This window comes from Salvelinus alpinus, chromosome 2 (assembly GCF_045679555.1).
Source record: "Salvelinus alpinus chromosome 2, SLU_Salpinus.1, whole genome shotgun sequence".
NCBI lineage: Eukaryota > Metazoa > Chordata > Actinopteri > Salmoniformes > Salmonidae > Salvelinus > Salvelinus alpinus.
Genome location: NC_092087.1, coordinates 54,206,241 through 54,225,622, shown reverse-complemented (window position 1 = coordinate 54,225,622; position 19,382 = coordinate 54,206,241). Strand labels below are relative to the sequence as shown.

Below are 19,382 nucleotides of genomic sequence, written 5' to 3'. Positions count from 1 at the left end.
GGCTTTACCTGTTCACCTTTTCTTGTTCTTACAACTTCATCATACGGTAACATGTATATAGGAGGTCGAATAACATTTATAAGGCCATATCCACATGATACCATAGGTACAGTATATACTGCCTTCTATATAAGGTGAACACATTTGGAAGTTTATCTGTATTTAAAGTAGGCCTGACATCTGTGTGACATCGATATCCATTGTTGCACTTTGCATACAGGAAAAAATGGCTATTAGGAAAATACCCATTCAGCCTCAAACATACTTTGGTTCATGAGTATTTATAAAAAAGAAAGTATTACAACAAAAAAATATGTGAATGAAAAGCGAACATCTTGATTTAGTAGAGAACCAGATGGCTGCTTTGACATTAAAAAGGCGCTTTGGCATTTTGGAGAAGGCAGTTTCGGAATGATTTCCGAGGAACTTCCGCAAAACGCAGTACAAAGCCCACAGATATTTAAGCAATATCCATTGCAATTTACTGTTTTATTTACAAACTGAAACATATGTCTCTGGACCTTTGGCTTCTTTTCCCTTTTCCCCACTCTCTTTCTTCTTCCTCTCTTTTACTGCTAAACCCTCTCTCTCCTCTCTCTCTCTCTCTCTCTCTCTCTCTCTCTCTCTCTCTCTCTCTCTCTCTCTCTCTCTCCCCCCCCTTTCTTTATAAGTAACATCAGGTGATTAACCCCTTCACTTGGCAGCAGTACAGTAGGATGGCCGACCTTCAGGTTCAATCAATGTTTGCCTCTCCGACTCTTTTGTTTTCTGTGTTGCTTCGCCCGTGGACCACAGAACCTTGCATCTGAAACATTTTAGGAGACACATTTTTGCCGTTTTGAACACAAAGGGATATGCCATGGCAGGGGCAGGCGTTTGAAGTGGCTTCATAGGGAGAACCAGTACCAGAAAATGTAGCCGAACATAACTTTCGTAAGGTAATCTAATCTAATGGAAAAGGGGCTTTGATTTAACTTTAAAGTATTGCGCTTTGAAGCTAGCTACAGAGTTACGTTGATATTTCTAATGCAATTGCTCTGTTCTACGAACGGTGATACACAGGGCCTGGTCAGAGACATCTTCTGGGTTCACTCTAATGCGTTTGATGTGTTCGGATTGAAATGAATTCTCCTCATGCCCAGTTGGTGCAGTGTGATCCACCCACTCACTCATCGATGCATTCCGACTCCTTGAGGGGTAGCAATAGATCACTATCCAATCACCCCCTCCACTGTAATGTCTGTGATCTAAGGTTACCTCAGTTGGATGCACCATCCAGAGACATTCCCATCTATCTGATGATGGGACATTTCTTAGAAGGGCCCAGCACTGGTTTTGTCACACCGTTAAGATAGAAACCTGCGTAAACCTTGTTCTAAATCTAGATTTTCTGCATATTAATACCAATGGGCAATGCTAGCTGGCTTAATGTGCTGTACGTCAAGTAGTGATAGGGCACTTGTTCAGTCTACGGTCATTTTGTGACAAGTGTGAAAGGAGTTAGCAATGCTAATCTAGCTAAGGCTAGCTTCCACTACATAGTTCTGCTTGGCTGTGATTTGGAGTGAGCTATGCTCACCTAGCCTAGCCTAACGTGCTCTATATAGTTCTGCTTGGCTGTGAACTCCGCCGGGACTGTTTGTAATGTGCCATGGATGGACCCTGGGACTTAAACACTGTAATCAGAGCCAGCGCAGGATATTGGCTAAATTACACATGAAAGCAGGGACATTTAAGGGAAGCTTAAGTGCTAAATATTATTATAAATTATAGCCTAATATAGGGAGATAAGTCTCAGGCAAACTGGAATAACACAGGTTAGCACGCAGAAGTGGAGAAAAACCCCCGCTGCCTCAACAGAAAAATACTTTCCGGTGCTGCCTTGCTCTGTCCACACACACACACACGTGGCACAGCGACAAACTGTGTGTGTGTGTGTGTGTTTTCAAAGGACCAGATTTGCCATAAGAATACATTGATTTCATTTCATTAGCCATCAAAAAGAAAAGTGGAGGAAAAATCTATTTTGCTGGCTGTTGAAGTGAATAAAAGTGCCCCAGACCTACCTCTCTCCCAGCTTCAAACCCCTCAACCCCTCATCACTACTTATACTCTATATCTATATACATCACCGTTCCCCCTCTGTTCACCACCCCCATCCTTCACCGCCATGCACCCTCACTCTCCACCCACCCCCTCTAAGTCGATACCCCACAGGATGTCCTGCTCTACAGGGGGAAATGGGTCCCAGATGTCTGCTTGTGTCCCATGGGCTCCAGAGGAGGGATGGAGCAGCAGCGGTAGGAGGGATGGGTAGGGGGAATGGGGTGAGCGAACTTTTAAGGTGAGAAGTTTGGTGAAGAGTATATTCTCGGACTCATTTTCAACGGGGACTACATTACGCAATGCTTACATGTTCTGATAGAAGGTCCACATGCCATCGATCAGTTGTCTCTCCTCAGAATTTTCTAAGAACTTTACAGGAAGCCAGTAATTGAATTGACAGTATTATGGGTTTAAGAGAAAAAAATTATTCGTTGCTCAAAAAACTTCAAAAGTCCGTCCTCATTCAACATATGCATTCCTCAGTACAGTATTTCACTACTATGGATCACTTCGAACTAAACCACATGTGCCAAACTTAAAGTGGACATTACGATTGCCTGTGCTCCTCTTTGATATCGAAGCCATCTCTATATACAGTGGGGGCCGAAAATGTTTGAAAATAAATACTTCAAATACTGAGGTATATTGTATGCAAAAAATGAATATTATTTTATGCTAATACAATTGTTCAGATAAATCGTTTTTTTTTCAAAAAGGTAGGGGTCTAAATTATTGACACCCTTAAAGATTCTTAGAACTAAATAGTCAACAAACTCTACAAACTTTTTGGAGGAATTTGATTTTTGTTTTGGTTGTGTTTCGGATTATTTTGTGTCCAATAGAAATTCATTATAAATAATGTATTTTGGAGTCACTTTTATTGTAAATAGGAATATAATGTTTCTAAACACACATTAATATGGATAATTACAGATATTCCTGAATGAATTGTGAATAATGATGAGTGAGAAATTACAGAGGGTCAAAGATCATACCCCCAAGACATGCTAACCTCCCCTGTTATTTATAGATAATGGTGTGAGGTTAGCATGTTTATATTTATAATAATATTTAGAGGTGTCAATAAAAAATGTATTACTCGTTAAACAACATCTCTTTCTCTGAGTAATTGTATTAGTATAAAATAATATAATTTCCCAATTTTTTGGAGCATACATTATAGCTCAGTATTTGAATTCTTTCTTTTTTACAGTCATTATTGCTCATCTTTATCAAGGGTGTCAATCATTTCAGACCCCACTGTATATCCTTTTGATATGGTGCAGTCTATTTGCACCTACAGGAGAGGTTCGTTATTACCCCCCGAAAATAAAAGTCAAAAGAGAAACGGGCCGGAGTGTTTAGTGAAACATTATGTAGAGACCGACAAGGAAATGAAATGTGCAACATCAATCAGCCTATGAGGACGGAGATCAAACGGCCCTCCACACTCCTGCATCTGGTTCTGTTTGGACTGGCCTTTCTTTTTTCTCTTCCCCTCCTTTCTTTTCCCTTCCTTTATTCCTCTCCCATTCTCTGTCCCTCTCTTTCTTTTCCCCTCTGTTCTGCGTGAGGGGTGCGTGTTCCATGCTGTTCCTGTTAGGCTGTCGTTCGCTCATTCTTTCCATGATGGTGGCATGGAGGCATGCTCGGCTAAGGTAAGCAACCCCGAGGTTAGCCCTGGACGGCCCAACACAACAATGGCCTACGTGTCCCTCTTCAAAAATCCACTGTCTCCACCCGGAGGTTGGAGCCAATTTACATCTAATTCCAGGGAATTGACCTGGGAATTTTGGTTGACAATGTTAAAGGGCCTGTTGTGTAAATAAGACCTGTTACAATTCCAATGTGATGTTCACTTTGGCAACAATGCATTATTAGCATGTATAAACCTTTATAATCTCTTATAATAAGGCTATGTCAGATTACATATCAACATTTCAACAGACTGAAATTGGCTGGTATATAGTCAGGATCAATATGAGATTATTATAAGACATTATAAGGGGGGTCATACATGATCATAACAAGTCTTACATTGCATTTGAACTGCACCCTAATGCATTATACCTACATGCTAAAGCACAGTGTTACCTCCACTTCACTACCTTAGCTGCTGGAATTCCTATTCTGAGTTGATTGAAGTTGAGTGGAGTTGATCCCCAGCTCTTTTCAATACCCCCAAATGAAACGTACCCTTTGCAATCACAGAGTTCACTAACCCCTCTCCAAAACCCCCTCTTGAATTCTCTATCTTTCTTTAAGTCCTGCTTATAAAACTGTCATAACACAAATATAACATCTGTCATAACCTAAAATTACAATTCATATCAATTACTAGAAGTAACTATTCATGTCTACTGATATATTTGAAATCCACGAGAAGGCATACAGAACTATGTTCATTGTCAAGATTTGAAATGGAAGTTTCTTTCTCATTCACTTGTTGAACTTTTTGCTATCAACAGCTGTAACTATAGACAATGTTACGTATTCTTTATTTCTCATCCACGGTAAGAATAACTTTTGTATTATGATATAAGACAGCTGTTCTAAGCTAATGTTACACATTTATAAGTTTGACTTTTGCAGAAATCGAGAGTAATGTTCCAGGATTTTAAATGGGAAATCCTAAGGATTGCACCTTTACTGATGTGTAACAACACTGTCATGTATGAAACAGTTGGTTTTAATGCATATTATTGTCATATTATGTAATTTTGTATTTTTTTATTTAACCTTTATTTATTAATTAGGCAAGTAAGTTAAGAACAAATTCTTATTTTCAATGACGGCCTACTGGGGAACAGTGGGTTAACTGCTTTGTTCAGGGGCAGAACGACAAATTTTTACCTTGTCAGCTTTGGGATTCAATCCAGCAACCTTTCGGTTACTGGCCCAACGCCTTAACCACTAGGCTACCTGCCCCCCCCCCCCCCCCCAAAAAAAGCAGTATACAGAAAATAGTCATCCTATTTGTTTTAGTTTCAGTAGATATAGATCCTTGACATATTGACAATTCTATGTGTGTGTGCGTGCGTTTCTACGTGCATTTGTATGAGTGTGTGTGTTGTCCCTTGTGGTGTGGCCCTGCAAGCCCAGATGTGTGTTCCCCTGGGTTACTGGTGTGGAGAGAGAACATGTGTCTACTCCACCAGAGGGCATGGATGGCATAATTAGCAGCCCTCTCACCTTAGTGGTCACAGGGTCAGAGCTTATACAGGGTCAGAGCTGGGCCATCCCAATGGCTACATCTCTCCCATATAGTGATTGCAGTGGATAAAATGGAGACACCCATTCTAGTTATTCAATTTCTATGGGATAATGATGGGAGTATTAATACAGTAGATTTACCTGTCTGTTTTGAAAAGTTCTTTAGAAATTCATATTTTGACTGATCTTAATGTACTTTTGATTTACTAGGTTGTGTGGCTTATTTTCTATTTTTATACTGAGAAAATGTTAATTCTCTGTGGCAGTATGGTATTAAGGTTTAAAGGTCACGAACAGGCAAAATCATGTTTAATGAAATTGGATAATACTTGAAGGAAACCAGATCAAAGTATGAAGACCAAAGTATGAAAAATGACTGTTGCTTCTACATTGATAAAGTTTGATCATAAAGTTACTGGTCTCCTCCCCCATGTCAAACACTTGGATTCATAATTAAGGTGACATCACCTTAACTCTCATTTGAATACACCAATGTTAACATAAAATGATCTTACCTAATTTAAATAAGTACCGCCTTGAAACCAACATCGGAGAAGGCGTGTTTGCAGAGGGGCGCGGTTTAAATAGCTAAACAGCTACTCTACTCATGCCAAAATTTGACTGTAGGGAGTCAACAAATATAATACAAATTGACCCTATTCATCTATGGCAAAGATACTTATATGTTTGAGCTTTCATCTGTGTCTGGTGTTAGATAGTTACAGGCTAGCTAGGTCTTCAGACAGCATGGAACAAAGGGGGGGGGGGGGGGGGGTCTTTCAAAACTCAGACGCAGCTGTCAAGTCAACACATCCATGAGTGCTGCTATGAACCGCATCACAAGAGACATGTTAAACGGGAGATGTAGAAAACCTACATATAATTGATGCAATTTCAATGTTTTTTCGAGTTGTTTTGTGTACCACCACATTTGCTTGAGATGATTTTACTGCGAGACTGCGTCCAAGTTGCTTGACATTTCCAAGAGCTGTCAGTCGAGGCCAGCTCCCGCCCACTCAGTATTTTCACAATGACTGTTCAGGACTTTTAAAATAATAATCACAGTGTTTTTTTTTTTTTAAGCTTGTGTGAGTTGTCTTGATGAACTTTCCATTGAGGTATTTTGTAAACAGAAGCGCAAGATCACAACGTTTATGTGAAAATCCGTCTAAAGATATTGATCCACATGTTATTTTCCCCGACTGGCACTGAGGAGTGACCCTTGGCTCGAGGGATGTGTTTTTATAGTATCATGTGATAGATATTAACTATGGCACACAAATATTAGGGAGATCACTTTGACCCACTTAATAAATAATAAACACTTAATAATATATCTTTATATAGGAAACTGTAGTCCTTGAGATATCATGCATAAAATGTTTTCAGTGTAAACTTAGTTTTAGGTATTAAATCGACTTAATCTTCACATACCAAAGCATTCACATGTAAGCATACTCATACAGTACCCAACACAGTGGCTTTTATCGTCCCCCTTAATCAACAAAGAAAATGTTTCATGTCTTAGAAGTTGAAGTGCATAACAGACCTATGAGTCTCAAAGCATGTAATTAATTGATGAGGAGAGAGACAAGAGACAAACAGACAAGCGGGTGCAGGAGAAAGCCAGGAGTGCTCCAGCAGCAGAAATCTGGAACCTATAAAGACGTGGACAACTTCAGCAGCTTTAACAAGGCCTCTCGCAATTGGCTGAGAAGGCTACTTACCCCCTTTTAAGCCATCCACCAACCTCAAGCTCACTTCCTGCTTCCAAACCACACCCAAAGAAGCCGGTGCTGGCCAATCGCAGCTGCCCGCAGGCCCAGAGTATGTGGGCGAGTATAAAGGGACAGGAGTTAGCCCAGCAAAGCAGATGGTTTGTTGTTGTTCTGCATGCAGGTTGAGGAGATGGGAAACTGTAGGTGAGGAATTCAGCAAAGAGACACAGGGAGAGACAGAAGCTTTGACTGGGAGTAAAGCCAAAACCTATGGATCTTCAACAGATTGCAGATTAGAAGCGTGAAGTGTATCGGCCTCGTTCCTCTTGGTTTCACTGGAGGAAGAAGACTTCTAGGCCTTTGACTCTCTATCAGAACTTCCTGGGATAACGGTTGTCCCACACGGCTATCTGAAGAAGAGAAAAGACAGGGAAAGAGAGAAATAAAGAGCAAAAACCACCCTGCCTCGGAAGGGGAAGAAGGACGGTGGTCCTAAGAGGGAGGAGGAGATGCGCGAGGAGGTGTCCTGCGCCAACTCCCCCGAGGGGGGGCTGGGGGCCAGCGAGGAGGAGCTGGAGAGGGGCTCCAAGAAGAGCGGGCAAACAGGGGGCCGAAAGCGGGTGCCGTACCACAAGAAAGACAATCTGGGTCGGGCCGAGGAGAGGGCCGTTGTCAGCGGGAGCCCCAACAGCCTGGTTCCGTCGGGGCCCAAGCGGCAGAAGAAGCAACAGAACTCCCCCACGGCGGTGGTGTGTGTGGCCCCGTCCTCGCTGGGCCCCAGCGGCCTCGGCTTAGGCTCGGGCGGCGAGCCCTTCGAGGACCTGCACACGCAGCGAGTGATCGCCAACGTGCGCGAGCGCCAGCGTACGCAGTCGCTGAACGACGCCTTCGCCTCGCTGCGTAAGATCATTCCCACGCTGCCATCGGACAAGCTGAGCAAGATTCAGATCCTGAAGCTAGCGTCGCGCTACATCGACTTCCTCTACCAGGTACTGCAGAGCGATGAGATGGACGCCAAGCTGGCCAGCTGCAACTACTTGGCCCACGAACGGCTCAGCTATGCCTTTTCCGTCTGGAGGATGGAGGGCGCCTGGGCCATGTCGGCCAGCCACTAGTGTCCCCTATCTGTCCTGCTCTACCCGTCCTGTTCTGTCCTAACCCCACTATCTCTGTCCTCCACCTAAGCCACTATCTCTGCCCCCTCTTGTAACCCCTAACCCACTATCGATGTAACCCCTAAAGCCACCATCTCTGTCCTCCTTTAAGCCATTATCTCTGCCCCTCCTAACTACAACCCAGAGTCACTGTTCACTCCCCAACCTTTTTACCCATTCTGTCCTAAACGTGTCACTCACCTATCCACTGCCCCATCAATCCCACCATACCCGTTCACCATTCGACCTTGCCCCTCCCCTTCCACCTCAAATGCCCCCTGACAATGTAGCCCCTAACTCCACAAGCGTCTACGGTGCACCCCTGCAGGTATGTATAAAAACACACACACACACACACACACACACACACACACACACACACACACACACACACACACACACACACACACACACACACACACACACACACACACACACACACACACACACACACACACACACACAAAGTGTCACATATGGCCAAACAGCCAGGTCTGTGGTTTCCCAAAAGTATCTTAAGTATATTGTTAAAATCTTGGCAGGAGCATCGTTAAATCTGTGAGCTGTTATTCTTTTTCCAGATTTAACATGTTATACCTTTACTTTGAAGTTGTTTTTTTTATGAACATGAATGACAACAATGATGAGAGTGTGTGTTATCATTCAATACACAGGTTAGAAAAGTGGACACATCTGACATATTTGTGCATCGAAGTAATGTAAATATGCCTTTTCTAATGACATTTAACCAACCAAGTGGCCCTTAGGGTGATTCCCAATGCAGGATGGTTAGCAAGCTAACCTTAGTAAAATTGCCAAACAAATTAGGATTTCCGACCTCCAGCATGTTTAGAAAAGCGAGTCTTGTTCAGATATTAATTTGCATCTTCCTCTAAGGAAAGCTGTTTTTATTATTTTTGATTCAAGTTTAGTTACATTAGGTGGTAAGTGGGAATGAGTAGGAAATAATGCATGTTGTTTTTAATTTAATATGGCAAAATGTGCGCAATAGATCAAAAGGTATAGCCTATTCCTAATCGATCAGTGGATAAATGTATTTGATAAATATCAGACTGTCACATGTCCACTGCAGTTGTGCGTAAGTGAATGCACATCTCCGTATGTTGGTAACTATTGTATAACTTTTAAAAAATTATATATTTTTTAACATAATAAAAAGTAACAACATAGTTCAAACAGAATGACAAATTATGAAATAAGAGTATTTGTATACTAGCCTAAATGACAAATTATAACACCTAGTAATGTGGGATCATAATTACAATATACAATATTACATTTGCTTTCTAATCTTTATTTCAACATATGGTGTGCAGCTTGACAATTCTGACAAGATGCCAAACATTAAAAAAATACTATTTTCATTCATATCAATTTATTTATATACAGTAATTATAGTATAATTATTGTCTCCTTTTATCATAGAATGTATTATCAATCAAATTGGCTAAACATTAAAACAATAATATTTAAGTTACACAAATATCGTTGCTACGAAATGTCGTATTTCATGAAAAAAGCATTTTAATGAAAAATGTTACTGTAAAATGTTACAAATTAGCATAACACTGAATCATTTTACACTTTTTGACATAAATATTTAGCTATCTGTCTTGGTGTACTCTTAAGATAAGAAAAGAGAATGCCTGACTATAATTTTCTGTTTTACATAATAATTAGCAGTAGCCCACTACCTGAAAATCTAATTATTGTTATAGTGACAATATAACACTTTAATTGCGCAAATATATATATATATATATATAATATCATATAACATTTTCAACAACGAAAAATTGTTAAGTACATCAACGATCGTTGAATGTGTTCGTTTTTTTTTTTACCATGGACTCAGTCTTAACAAAATTGTTGTACTTTTTAAGTATTTTTATCCAGAGCTTTATCTAACATACCTCAGGCAGAATAGACCAGAGAAAACAGAAACTGGGGTCCTGCACAGGTATATCAGGCGAAATAAAGAGAGGGAGAGGCAAGGAAAGAGAAAAAGCAGCTCTCCCTCCCTCTCCCCTTTTCTCCCCTGCAGCCTTGCCCTTTCTCTTCCAGGATCTTGTATCCAGTGTCGTGCAATCAGGCCCTGCCGGGTCCCAGACAAGCAGGAACCTTTAGATTGGAAACAGTTGTGAGGCATTAGGAAGGTGTATGTGCCAAGGGAGAGTTTGATGGTGTGTGTGTGCGTGAGCCAATGTATATATATATGTGCATGTGTGTGTGTGTGTTTGCGTGTGTGTGCGTGTGCATGTGCGTGTGCGTGTGTACATACATACATGTGCGTGAGTGCATGCCATTTCTTCGATATTATCTGACTTTGTTATCTGCCTTTCCTCTCAGTCTCTTGAAAAATCACAAAGTAAACTTTGCGGAATTGGCGGACATTCACTCTTCTGAACGCAGATAAGAAGCTACAAGATAAGCGTTAATTACAAGATAAAAGATGAGTGTGGGCTAACTGAAAAGCCTATCAGATAACCAGGAAGACAGGATGAGAAGGGAGAGGTAGGAAAGAATGACAAGCCAAGGAAAGGACGATGCGGTGCAGAGAGCAGAGGTAATCCGTCAGAAACCAAACTCATGTAAACCTGGACTAGGCTGTCAAGGGAGAGCAGCACAGGAAAAGCAAAGCTTTAGAGCAAGAACCCTAACTTTAACCCCTAACCCTAACCCTAACCCTAATCCTAACCCTAACCCTAATCCTAACACAGCGTTTCCCAAACTTGGTCCTGGGGACCCCAAGGGGTGCACGCTTTGGTTGTTGCCCTCACACTACATAGCTGATTCAAATAATCAAAGCTTGATGATGAGTTCATTATTTGAATCAGTTGTGTAATAGTGCTCCAACTCCTAACCCTAACCTTGATTATAACCCTAACCTTAATTGGAACCCTAACCCCTAACCCTAAAATAGCCGTTTTCCTTGGGACCAGCGAAATGTCCCCACTTTTCAGAATTGTCCTCGTTTTCCTATCCTTGTGAGGACTTCTGGTCCATGTGCAGTCTCCAGGTGTTCCCCTTACATTACTACAAAATCCTCGACGGCCTCAAACGCCAGACTTTGAGAGTTCAACCACTGTGGTTGGAGACCCGAACCCCACACGTGGATGAGAATGTCCTTGAAGAGAAGCATAGTCATTACCTACTGTTCTGCATTCTAACATTATCCACTCACCTGTGGACAGTTAAATGAACTGAAATGGACAACTGAAATGGACATTGTCAGTATAAGGAAGACCTACAATGGTCGTAATTGATTCTGCTTTTAACATATCGGGGATAAAGAAGAATAAAGTGGAAAAAAATTGAAATTCCTTCCTAAATGAAACGTGCATGTGCGTACTTGTGTACGTTCACAGTATGCTCCTGGTGTGTGCACGAAGCATATTTTTTTTGTGTGCAACAAGTGTTCGGATAAGGTGTGTGTTAATGTGAGTGGTGCATCTTGGGTGCATTTGTGTGGCTGTTTTATGAGGATGTGCGTGTTGTTGGTTGCATGTGTGTGTAGCATGTGGTGTGTCATTATGCGGATGTGTGTGTTGTTGGGCGCATGTGTGTGTGTGTGTGTGTAGCTGTGATTTAGAATAGACTGCTGTGTTTAACCTGGCAACAACAAGCGGTGCTCCACTCTGTTTATCCTCCAATTAAAGGGCTGTCACTGTTCTTCCCTCTGCCAGAACCTCTGGCTCTGCATGTGTTTGAGTGGGTTGCAGTTCCTTTGGACTGATCTTGGACCAGTCCAAAGTAACATGTGCATGTGTTTTGGGGTTTCCATTTTCACGTTGGATCTGATCTCAAACCAGCTGTTATAGGTCCTCTGCGGCACATCTGCTTTTTTTTAAGAGCTTCAGAGCCTTGCAAACAGGCCGGTGGTTCCAAGAGTTGTGGGCTTCTGATACTCATCTTTATTTTTAGGGGTTTGAACTTTGAGCTGATGCTAGAGCAGGTGCTGTGTGGATGGATGGATGTGTGTGCATGGGCTGGGCTGTTCCAACAGCTGTAGTGCGTATGTAGTGTACGTAGTGCGCCCCCTGAGTTATACACGTTGGGTTTGACACGTATGCAGGAGCAGAGCACAAACCAAGTGGGAGTGTGTAGAAACAATAGGCCATATTAAGATATTGGTCTAATGCAAAGGGAGGTATGATATAGCTCTTCATCTATTATCAATACAGTGTTACAGTCCATGTCAGGCAATAGGCAACAAAACAATATACTTCATCCATGTGTTAAAGGGATAGTTCAGCGAAATTGCATATTTAGATAGGGAACACATATCTAAATGATGTAATGTCACTGAACTATCCCTTTAAGTTGTTGTACACGCAGGTTTAACATGAGTAGGCCTCTGCCTTAGAGGCGTTGCAGATGAGGTCAAAGCGGCGGAGGAAGACTAAAATGCTCCTATGCAAGTGTGTGTGCATGTTTGTGCCTAAAACTGCATCAGTTGCTCCTTTGTAAATCAGCCACACTTCACTTTTCATTTTGGTAGAAAGGGAGATCAACAAATGCCAAGGAGGCTCTACAGGATAACTGTTGTTACTCTGCCCAAATGCATGCAGTAGAATGGGATCTACTGTACTTTTGTTCAAAGTGACGCTAAGATCACACAACTTGTTATTCGCTGCTGTAGCGTACCCCCATTTGGTATACCGAGAAAACAAGTCATTCCTGGCAATTAGTGCATTATGACGTAAGCACGGCCATCTGAAAGAGGACACCCACAAACACACATGCTTACTGGACAGCTTTCTCTCTCTCTTGTCTTTGTCCCTCTCCCCTTTCTCTCTTCCTCTCTCTTATCTTTCTCGCTCAGCATGAAAAGAAACACTGTAATTACAGACAATTGGGAATACTCCAGATGGAATATTTGCTTGTTAAACAAGAGAAAGAGCAGAAGTGTAGTGCTGTGGGCTTTTTTTTACACTATGTGAGAAGAGTTAGCTTTGTTTGCCGGTTTATGTGTTTGTTTGGGACAACGACTTGCACGCACGACACATTAACGACTTCTCTGCGGATTTTCGCTCTCAGATATTATTTTCCTATACTGACAAAATGTACACATCCACGTCGGTTTCTTCAGCAAAACATATTTTAAAAAATATATTTTTTTGCATCAGGTTGTGTGGTTGAATTAGGCTGAAATATGAGGTATAAAACGCTAAACCCAAGATAGAAACTGTTTTTGACGCAGTCTATTTTTCATTCTCTTTTTTTAGGAAGGACGCCAAATGGATGGACTCATCTCCCTCTCTTAAAAAGGTCTGTTCCTGTCGAACCAGTAGCTCCCCCCGCTATACCCTCATCTCTCCTTCTCTGGAAGCCCTGCCCCACAGACATGGGAATTGGACCGGACACATGCTTCGGTTTACGGACAGATATCCAGTCGCCTCTCCTTTTGCAGCCTGACAGACAGTATGATAATGCCAAACATACAGTATGTGACAAACTTCGGAACTGAAGTGATGAGGATACTTAAAGAGTCACGCGATGAACTTTCTGTACGTTAAAAAACGTCCAACGCATCGGCCTGTCACTGAGGCGTGACGATGATCCGCCATTTTTATGCCACTTCAAAGACTCTTTAAAAGAGGAAGATTCTTTGACAACTGAGATGACTTATGATCGTGATAATTACAATGATGATCATCATAAGGATGCCAAAGTAATCGGTAGCTGGTGTTCCCAGCCCAATGAATGTTTACAGCAAAGATGCTTATAAGCTTTTGGCTTTTCAACCTCAAATGTATAGGTAGGAAAAGCCAAAGAAGCCTGACACACATTTTCAGCAGTTGTATAAACTAATCTGCTTGATTTCTGTTGCCTTGTACATGTATTTCTCTGTTGCATTATTTCCCTTCATAGCGAATGGATTTAGCATGTGCATATGCATTTTACATTATAATGACTTTATATTAGAATAATTAAGCAATAATCTATGCAGGCAACCTGTAATACATGAGTAATGCACACAGTTTTGTAGCATGCACAGATTATGGATAGATTAGACATAGACATAGCGGATAGATTCCACTAAGGTCTTTCTGATATATTGTTATTTGTCTGTAGGATTTAAGTATGAAAATGTAATATTCAAAACAACAATGAAATAATACATTAGAAAAAGAGTAACAGATAACATTTTGTTGTACATTGTACAAGTAACGGTCTAGTAGTTTTAAATGCAAGATGAGAGGAAAATATAGTTTGAATGTTGTAAGTTTAGTAATTCCTCAGGATTTCTCTTTAAGATGGTACTATGCACATACTGCAATACACTATCAGTAAATTGAGAATGTATTAAGAATGGAAAACAGTGCCGTGTACTTCTTAAAAACATTTGATAAATTCAGATTTTGTGCTATGTTATCTGATGTACTGTCGCCAGAAAATGTAGTTTGTCAGTATTTTTTCATCCTAATGCTCAGCTGTAGTTCTTAGAAGATTTTTTTTTGTCTCCAGCTTTTCATTACATGTAAGAATAAATGCTGTTTTAATAAAATACCACTGAAATAGTCTGAAAAAGGCCCATTTTCAAAGACACTTTGCATCTTTCTGTCTCATAGAAACTTGTCTAACACTGTGAACATATTGACAGTGTAGTATGTATAACAAAGAGTACATGGATAGACAATACAATGTCTTATATGTTGTATCTTATAAAATAAAATACACAAGAAGTGGATAGCAATACCCTTTGTATTTGGACACTGCAAGGCAGGATCCAACATTTTTGTCCAAATGTGTGTTACATTACCAAGTCATGTGTTTTTACATTACCGAAATAGCTGAGTGCTTGGTGTAAGTAAAATATTGCCCAATATTTCAAACATTATTGAAAGGATACAAAATATACACTTCAGAAAAAAACTACGTTGAGAACTTAATCACCCTTTTATTGAGGAAAACAGTTTATAGAAAAAAATATAGAAAACAACAAAATACAACATTATTTTTTACTGTACAGGTACAAAGTACAAACCAATAAAGACAAACAGTGAGAAAAAATCCCTATCTAATCTCGACTTGGCTTGTTTTCTAAATTAAGATTCAGTTCAATAAAGCTTCATTTCTATAGGTTTGTCAGTATAATTCAAAGCACAGGATGTCTGTATTTTGGTCTCAGTAGCTATCGACAACATCAATAACCAACCACTCAGAGGAAGAGCAATAATTAATATTAAGACAATTAAAGGGATTGTTGATTCTCAAAAAATTGATTTACATTTACAGAACACAAATATTCTCAGAATTTAATTAAACCGGAAATAAACCACAATAAAATATGAAATAGAACCCCTCTGAAAAAGATATCAACAATGTATTTGTGGTGGCCATTTTGTTCTACTTGATCATAGTTAAATGTATCATTTCATTCTCAATGATGTCATTTTCACATTGTCAATGTCGTTAATATCATACGTATATTGCAGGGTCTTGTCATGCACACTCTTAAAAAAAAAGTCCTATCTAGAACCTAAAAGTCTGTGAAGAACACTTTTTTGGTTTCAGGTAGAACCTTTTTGGGTTCCATGTAGAACCATTTCCACAGAGGGTCCTACATTGAACCCAAAAGGGTTCTACCCTTTTGGAACCCTTTTTCTAAGAGTGTAAGGTCTTGGTTGTATAATGTATATTATACAGCACCATTATAAACTATAACATGATAGTTCAAATTAATCTGTAGCACCATCAGATTTTCATAAAACACAATACATAAGCACAGCACTGCAAAGGAATTAAAAGGACAACATAGAAATCTATTACATCCTTATCTCATGGAAAGGGCTAACAAGAAATGTAAGCTGTTTTCAAACCTTCTTTGGTGATATTTAGCTGCAAAATCGCTGTTTAGATACAATAACTATCAGGAATTCACAAGAATCTTTGAAGTTATGCTCAGAGGCCCTACCAGTTCACGACTGGCATATTGTTCCCATAAGACTTTTAAGCTTTTATTTCTCTCAACCTGTGTCCAATTGTTCTACATGGATAGTCAACTAGCTCAACAAGCTAACTCCAACGGCTAAATGCTAACTGTCCAACAGCACTTTGGTCCAGGAACAAAAATCATTGACTGTTTTTGTAAATAGAGTGGTTTCAGATGTGAACAAATCCGAGTTCACCTGTCTTTTAGATTTGTAGAAAAGTAAGTATCAAGAAATACAGCCTATAGATATATAAAATAGAGCAGGCATGTCAATCAATCCACATGTTAAAACACTGGTCTTTGTGAAATCACAACAGAACAACAATAAAAGAACAATCAATCCACATGTTAAAACACTGGTCTTTGTGAAATCAACAATAGAAAAAGGCATCGCCAGAGTGGAATAGACATAAAAAATAGGTCATTTTACTAAAGCACAATTCCAATACTTAAGACATCGTAAGTGCATTTCTTTTTTGTGAGTCCGATGTTGTCTACATACAACTTTTAAGTGCCATCCATAGTTAAACAACTCATTTATAGTAACTGATCTGAAGTCCATTCAACTGTTTTAATAATCTGCGTTAAACCCAGCACCATTATTATAATATATATTTTTTAACCTTATGTTAACCCTCGCAAGCTGCCAGCCCAGACAGCATACCAATCTGCGTCCTCAGTGCATGCACAGACCAGCTGGCTGGAGTGTTTGCAGACATATTCAACCACTCCCTATCCAAGTCTGTTGTCCCCACTTGCTTCAAGATGTCCACCATTGTTCCTGTACCCAAGCAAGCTAAGGTAACTGAACTAAATGACTATCGCCCCGTAGCACTCACCTCTGTCATCATGAAGTATTTTGACACCCGAGACCAATTACAATTTGCATACCACCCTAAAAAGATCCACGGATGATGCGATCGCCGTTGCACTGCACACCGCCCTATCCCAAGCGAACAAAAGGAATACCTATGTGAGAATGTTGTTTATCGACTACAGCTCTGCTTTCAACACCATAGTGCCCTCCAAGCTTGTCACTAAGCTCAGTGCCCTGGGTCTGAACTCCTCCCTGTGCAACTGGGTCCTAGACTTCCTGACGGGCCGACCCCAGATGGAGAGGGTAGGCAACAACACCACTGCCATGCTGATCCTCAACAGGGCCCCCCAGGGGTGTGTGCTCAGCCCCCTCCTGTATTCCCTGTTCACCTATGACTGTGTCTATACACAACTCCAACAATCATCGAGTTTCCTGAAAACACGACAGTGGTAGGACTGATTACCAACAATGACGAGACAGCCTACAGAAAAGAGGTTAGAGTCCTGGTGGAGTGGTGCCAAGAAAATAACCTCTCCCTCAATGTAAAAAAAAAACGAAGGAGCTGATCGTGGACTATAGGGGACAGAAGAGGGAGCACACCTCCATCCACATCGACGGGGCCGCATTTGAGAGGGTCAAAAGCTTCACGTTTTTTTGGCATGCACATCACTGAGAACCTGAAATGGTCCCACCACACCGACAACATAGTGAAGAAGGCGCAACCGCGCCTCTTCAATCTCAGGCGGCTGAAGAAAATCAGCACTTCTACAGATGCACCATTGAGAGCATTCTGTCGGGGTGCATAACCACCTGGTATGGCACCTGCACCGCCCTCAACTCCATGGCTCTCCAGAGGTTGGTGCAGTCAGCCCAACGCATAACCAGAGCCACGCTGTCTGCACTCCAGGACATTTACAACACTCAGTATCAAAGGAAGGCCAAAGAGATCATCAAGGACTTCAGCCACCTGAGTCACAGTCTGTTCACTCTGCTACCATCTAGCAGACAGAGACAGTACAGGTGCATCAGAGCCGGGACCAAGAGTCTGAAAAACAGCTTCTATCACCAGGCCATCAGACTGTTGAACAGCCATCACTAGCCGGCTACCTGCCCGGTACTCTACCCTGCACCTTGAGACTAATGCCCAATGTACAGTGCATTCGAAAACTATTTAGACCCCTTGACTTTTTCCACATTTTGTTGCGTTACAGCCTTATCCTAAAATGGATTAAATAAAAAAAAATCCTCATTAATCTACACACAATACCCCATAATGACAAAGCGAAGAAAAAAAAGGGTTTTATAATTTTTTGCAAATGTATTAAAACAAAAACAAAATACCTTCTTTACCTAAGTATTCAGACCCTTTGCTATGAGACTCGAAATTGAGCCCTGTTTCCATTGTTTCCACCTGTGGTAAATTTTATTGATTGGACATGATTTGGAAAGGCAAATACTTGTTTATATAAGGTCCCACAGTTAACACTGCATGTCAGAGCAAAAGCCAAGCCATGAGATTGAAGGAATTTTCCGTAGAGCTCAGAGACAGGATTGTGTTGAGGCACAGATCTGGGGAAGGGTACCAAAACATTTCTGCAGCATTGAAGATCCCTAAGAACACAGTGACCTCCTTCATTCTTAAATGGAAGAAGTGTGGAACCACCAAGACTCTTTGTAGAGCTGGCCACCTGGCCAAACTGAGCAATCGGGGGAGAAGGGCCTTGGGTCAGGGAGATGACCAAGAACCTGATGGTCACTGACAGAGCTCCAGAGTTCCTCTGTGGAGATGGGAGAACCTTCCAGAAAGACAACCATCTCCGCAACACTCCACCAATCAGGCCTTTATGGTAGAGTGGCCAGACGGAAGCTACTCCTCAGTAAAAGGCACATGACAGCCTGCTTGGAGTTTGCCAAAAGGCACCTAAAGGACTCTCAGACCATGAGCAACAAGATTCTCTGGTCTGACTAAACAAAGATTGAACTCTTTGGCCTGAATGCCAAGTGTCAAGTCTGGAGGAAACCTGGCATCATCCCTACAGTGAAGCATGGTGGTGGCAGCATCATGCTGGGGGGGATGTTTTTCAGTGGCAGGGACTGGGAGACTAATCAGGATCGAGGGAAAGATGAAAGGAGCAAAGTACAGAGAGATCCTTGGTGAAAACCTGCTCCAGAGCGCTCAGGACCTCAGACTGGGGTGAAGGTTCACCTTCTAACAGGACAACGACCCTAAGCACACAGCCAAGACAACGAAGCAGTGGCTTCGTGACAAGTCTCTGAATATCTTTGAGTGGCCAGACTTGAACCCAATCGAACATCTCTGGAGAGACCTGAAGATAGCTGTGCAGCGATGCTTCCCATCCAACCTGACAGAGCTTGAGAGGATCTGCAGAGAAGAATGGGAGAAACTCCCAAAA

At 41.2% G+C, this 19,382-nt stretch overlaps 2 protein-coding genes across 3 annotated transcripts in view; one reads left to right on the top strand and one right to left on the bottom strand.

Moving 5' to 3' along the window:
• Window positions 1-7,167: 7,167 nt before the first annotated feature.
• LOC139564893 (twist-related protein 2-like) lies at window positions 7,168-14,904 on the top strand. The gene is made up of 2 exons (XM_071384758.1): window positions 7,168-8,519; window positions 13,441-14,904. The coding sequence occupies exon 1, from the start codon at window positions 7,547-7,549 to the stop codon at window positions 8,150-8,152; it is 606 nt and encodes a 201-aa protein (XP_071240859.1). The 5' UTR covers window positions 7,168-7,546; the 3' UTR covers window positions 8,153-8,519; window positions 13,441-14,904.
• Window positions 14,905-15,092: 188 nt separating this feature from the next.
• Window positions 15,093-19,382, bottom strand: part of LOC139564882 (histone deacetylase 7-like) — an 88,494-nt gene continuing 84,204 nt past the window's right edge. For both annotated transcript variants that reach the window (XM_071384737.1, XM_071384746.1), the window contains exon 25: window positions 15,093-19,382. This exon is cut by the window's right edge and continues 2,170 nt beyond it. The gene's annotated coding sequence lies outside the window, so the exon portion shown is untranslated.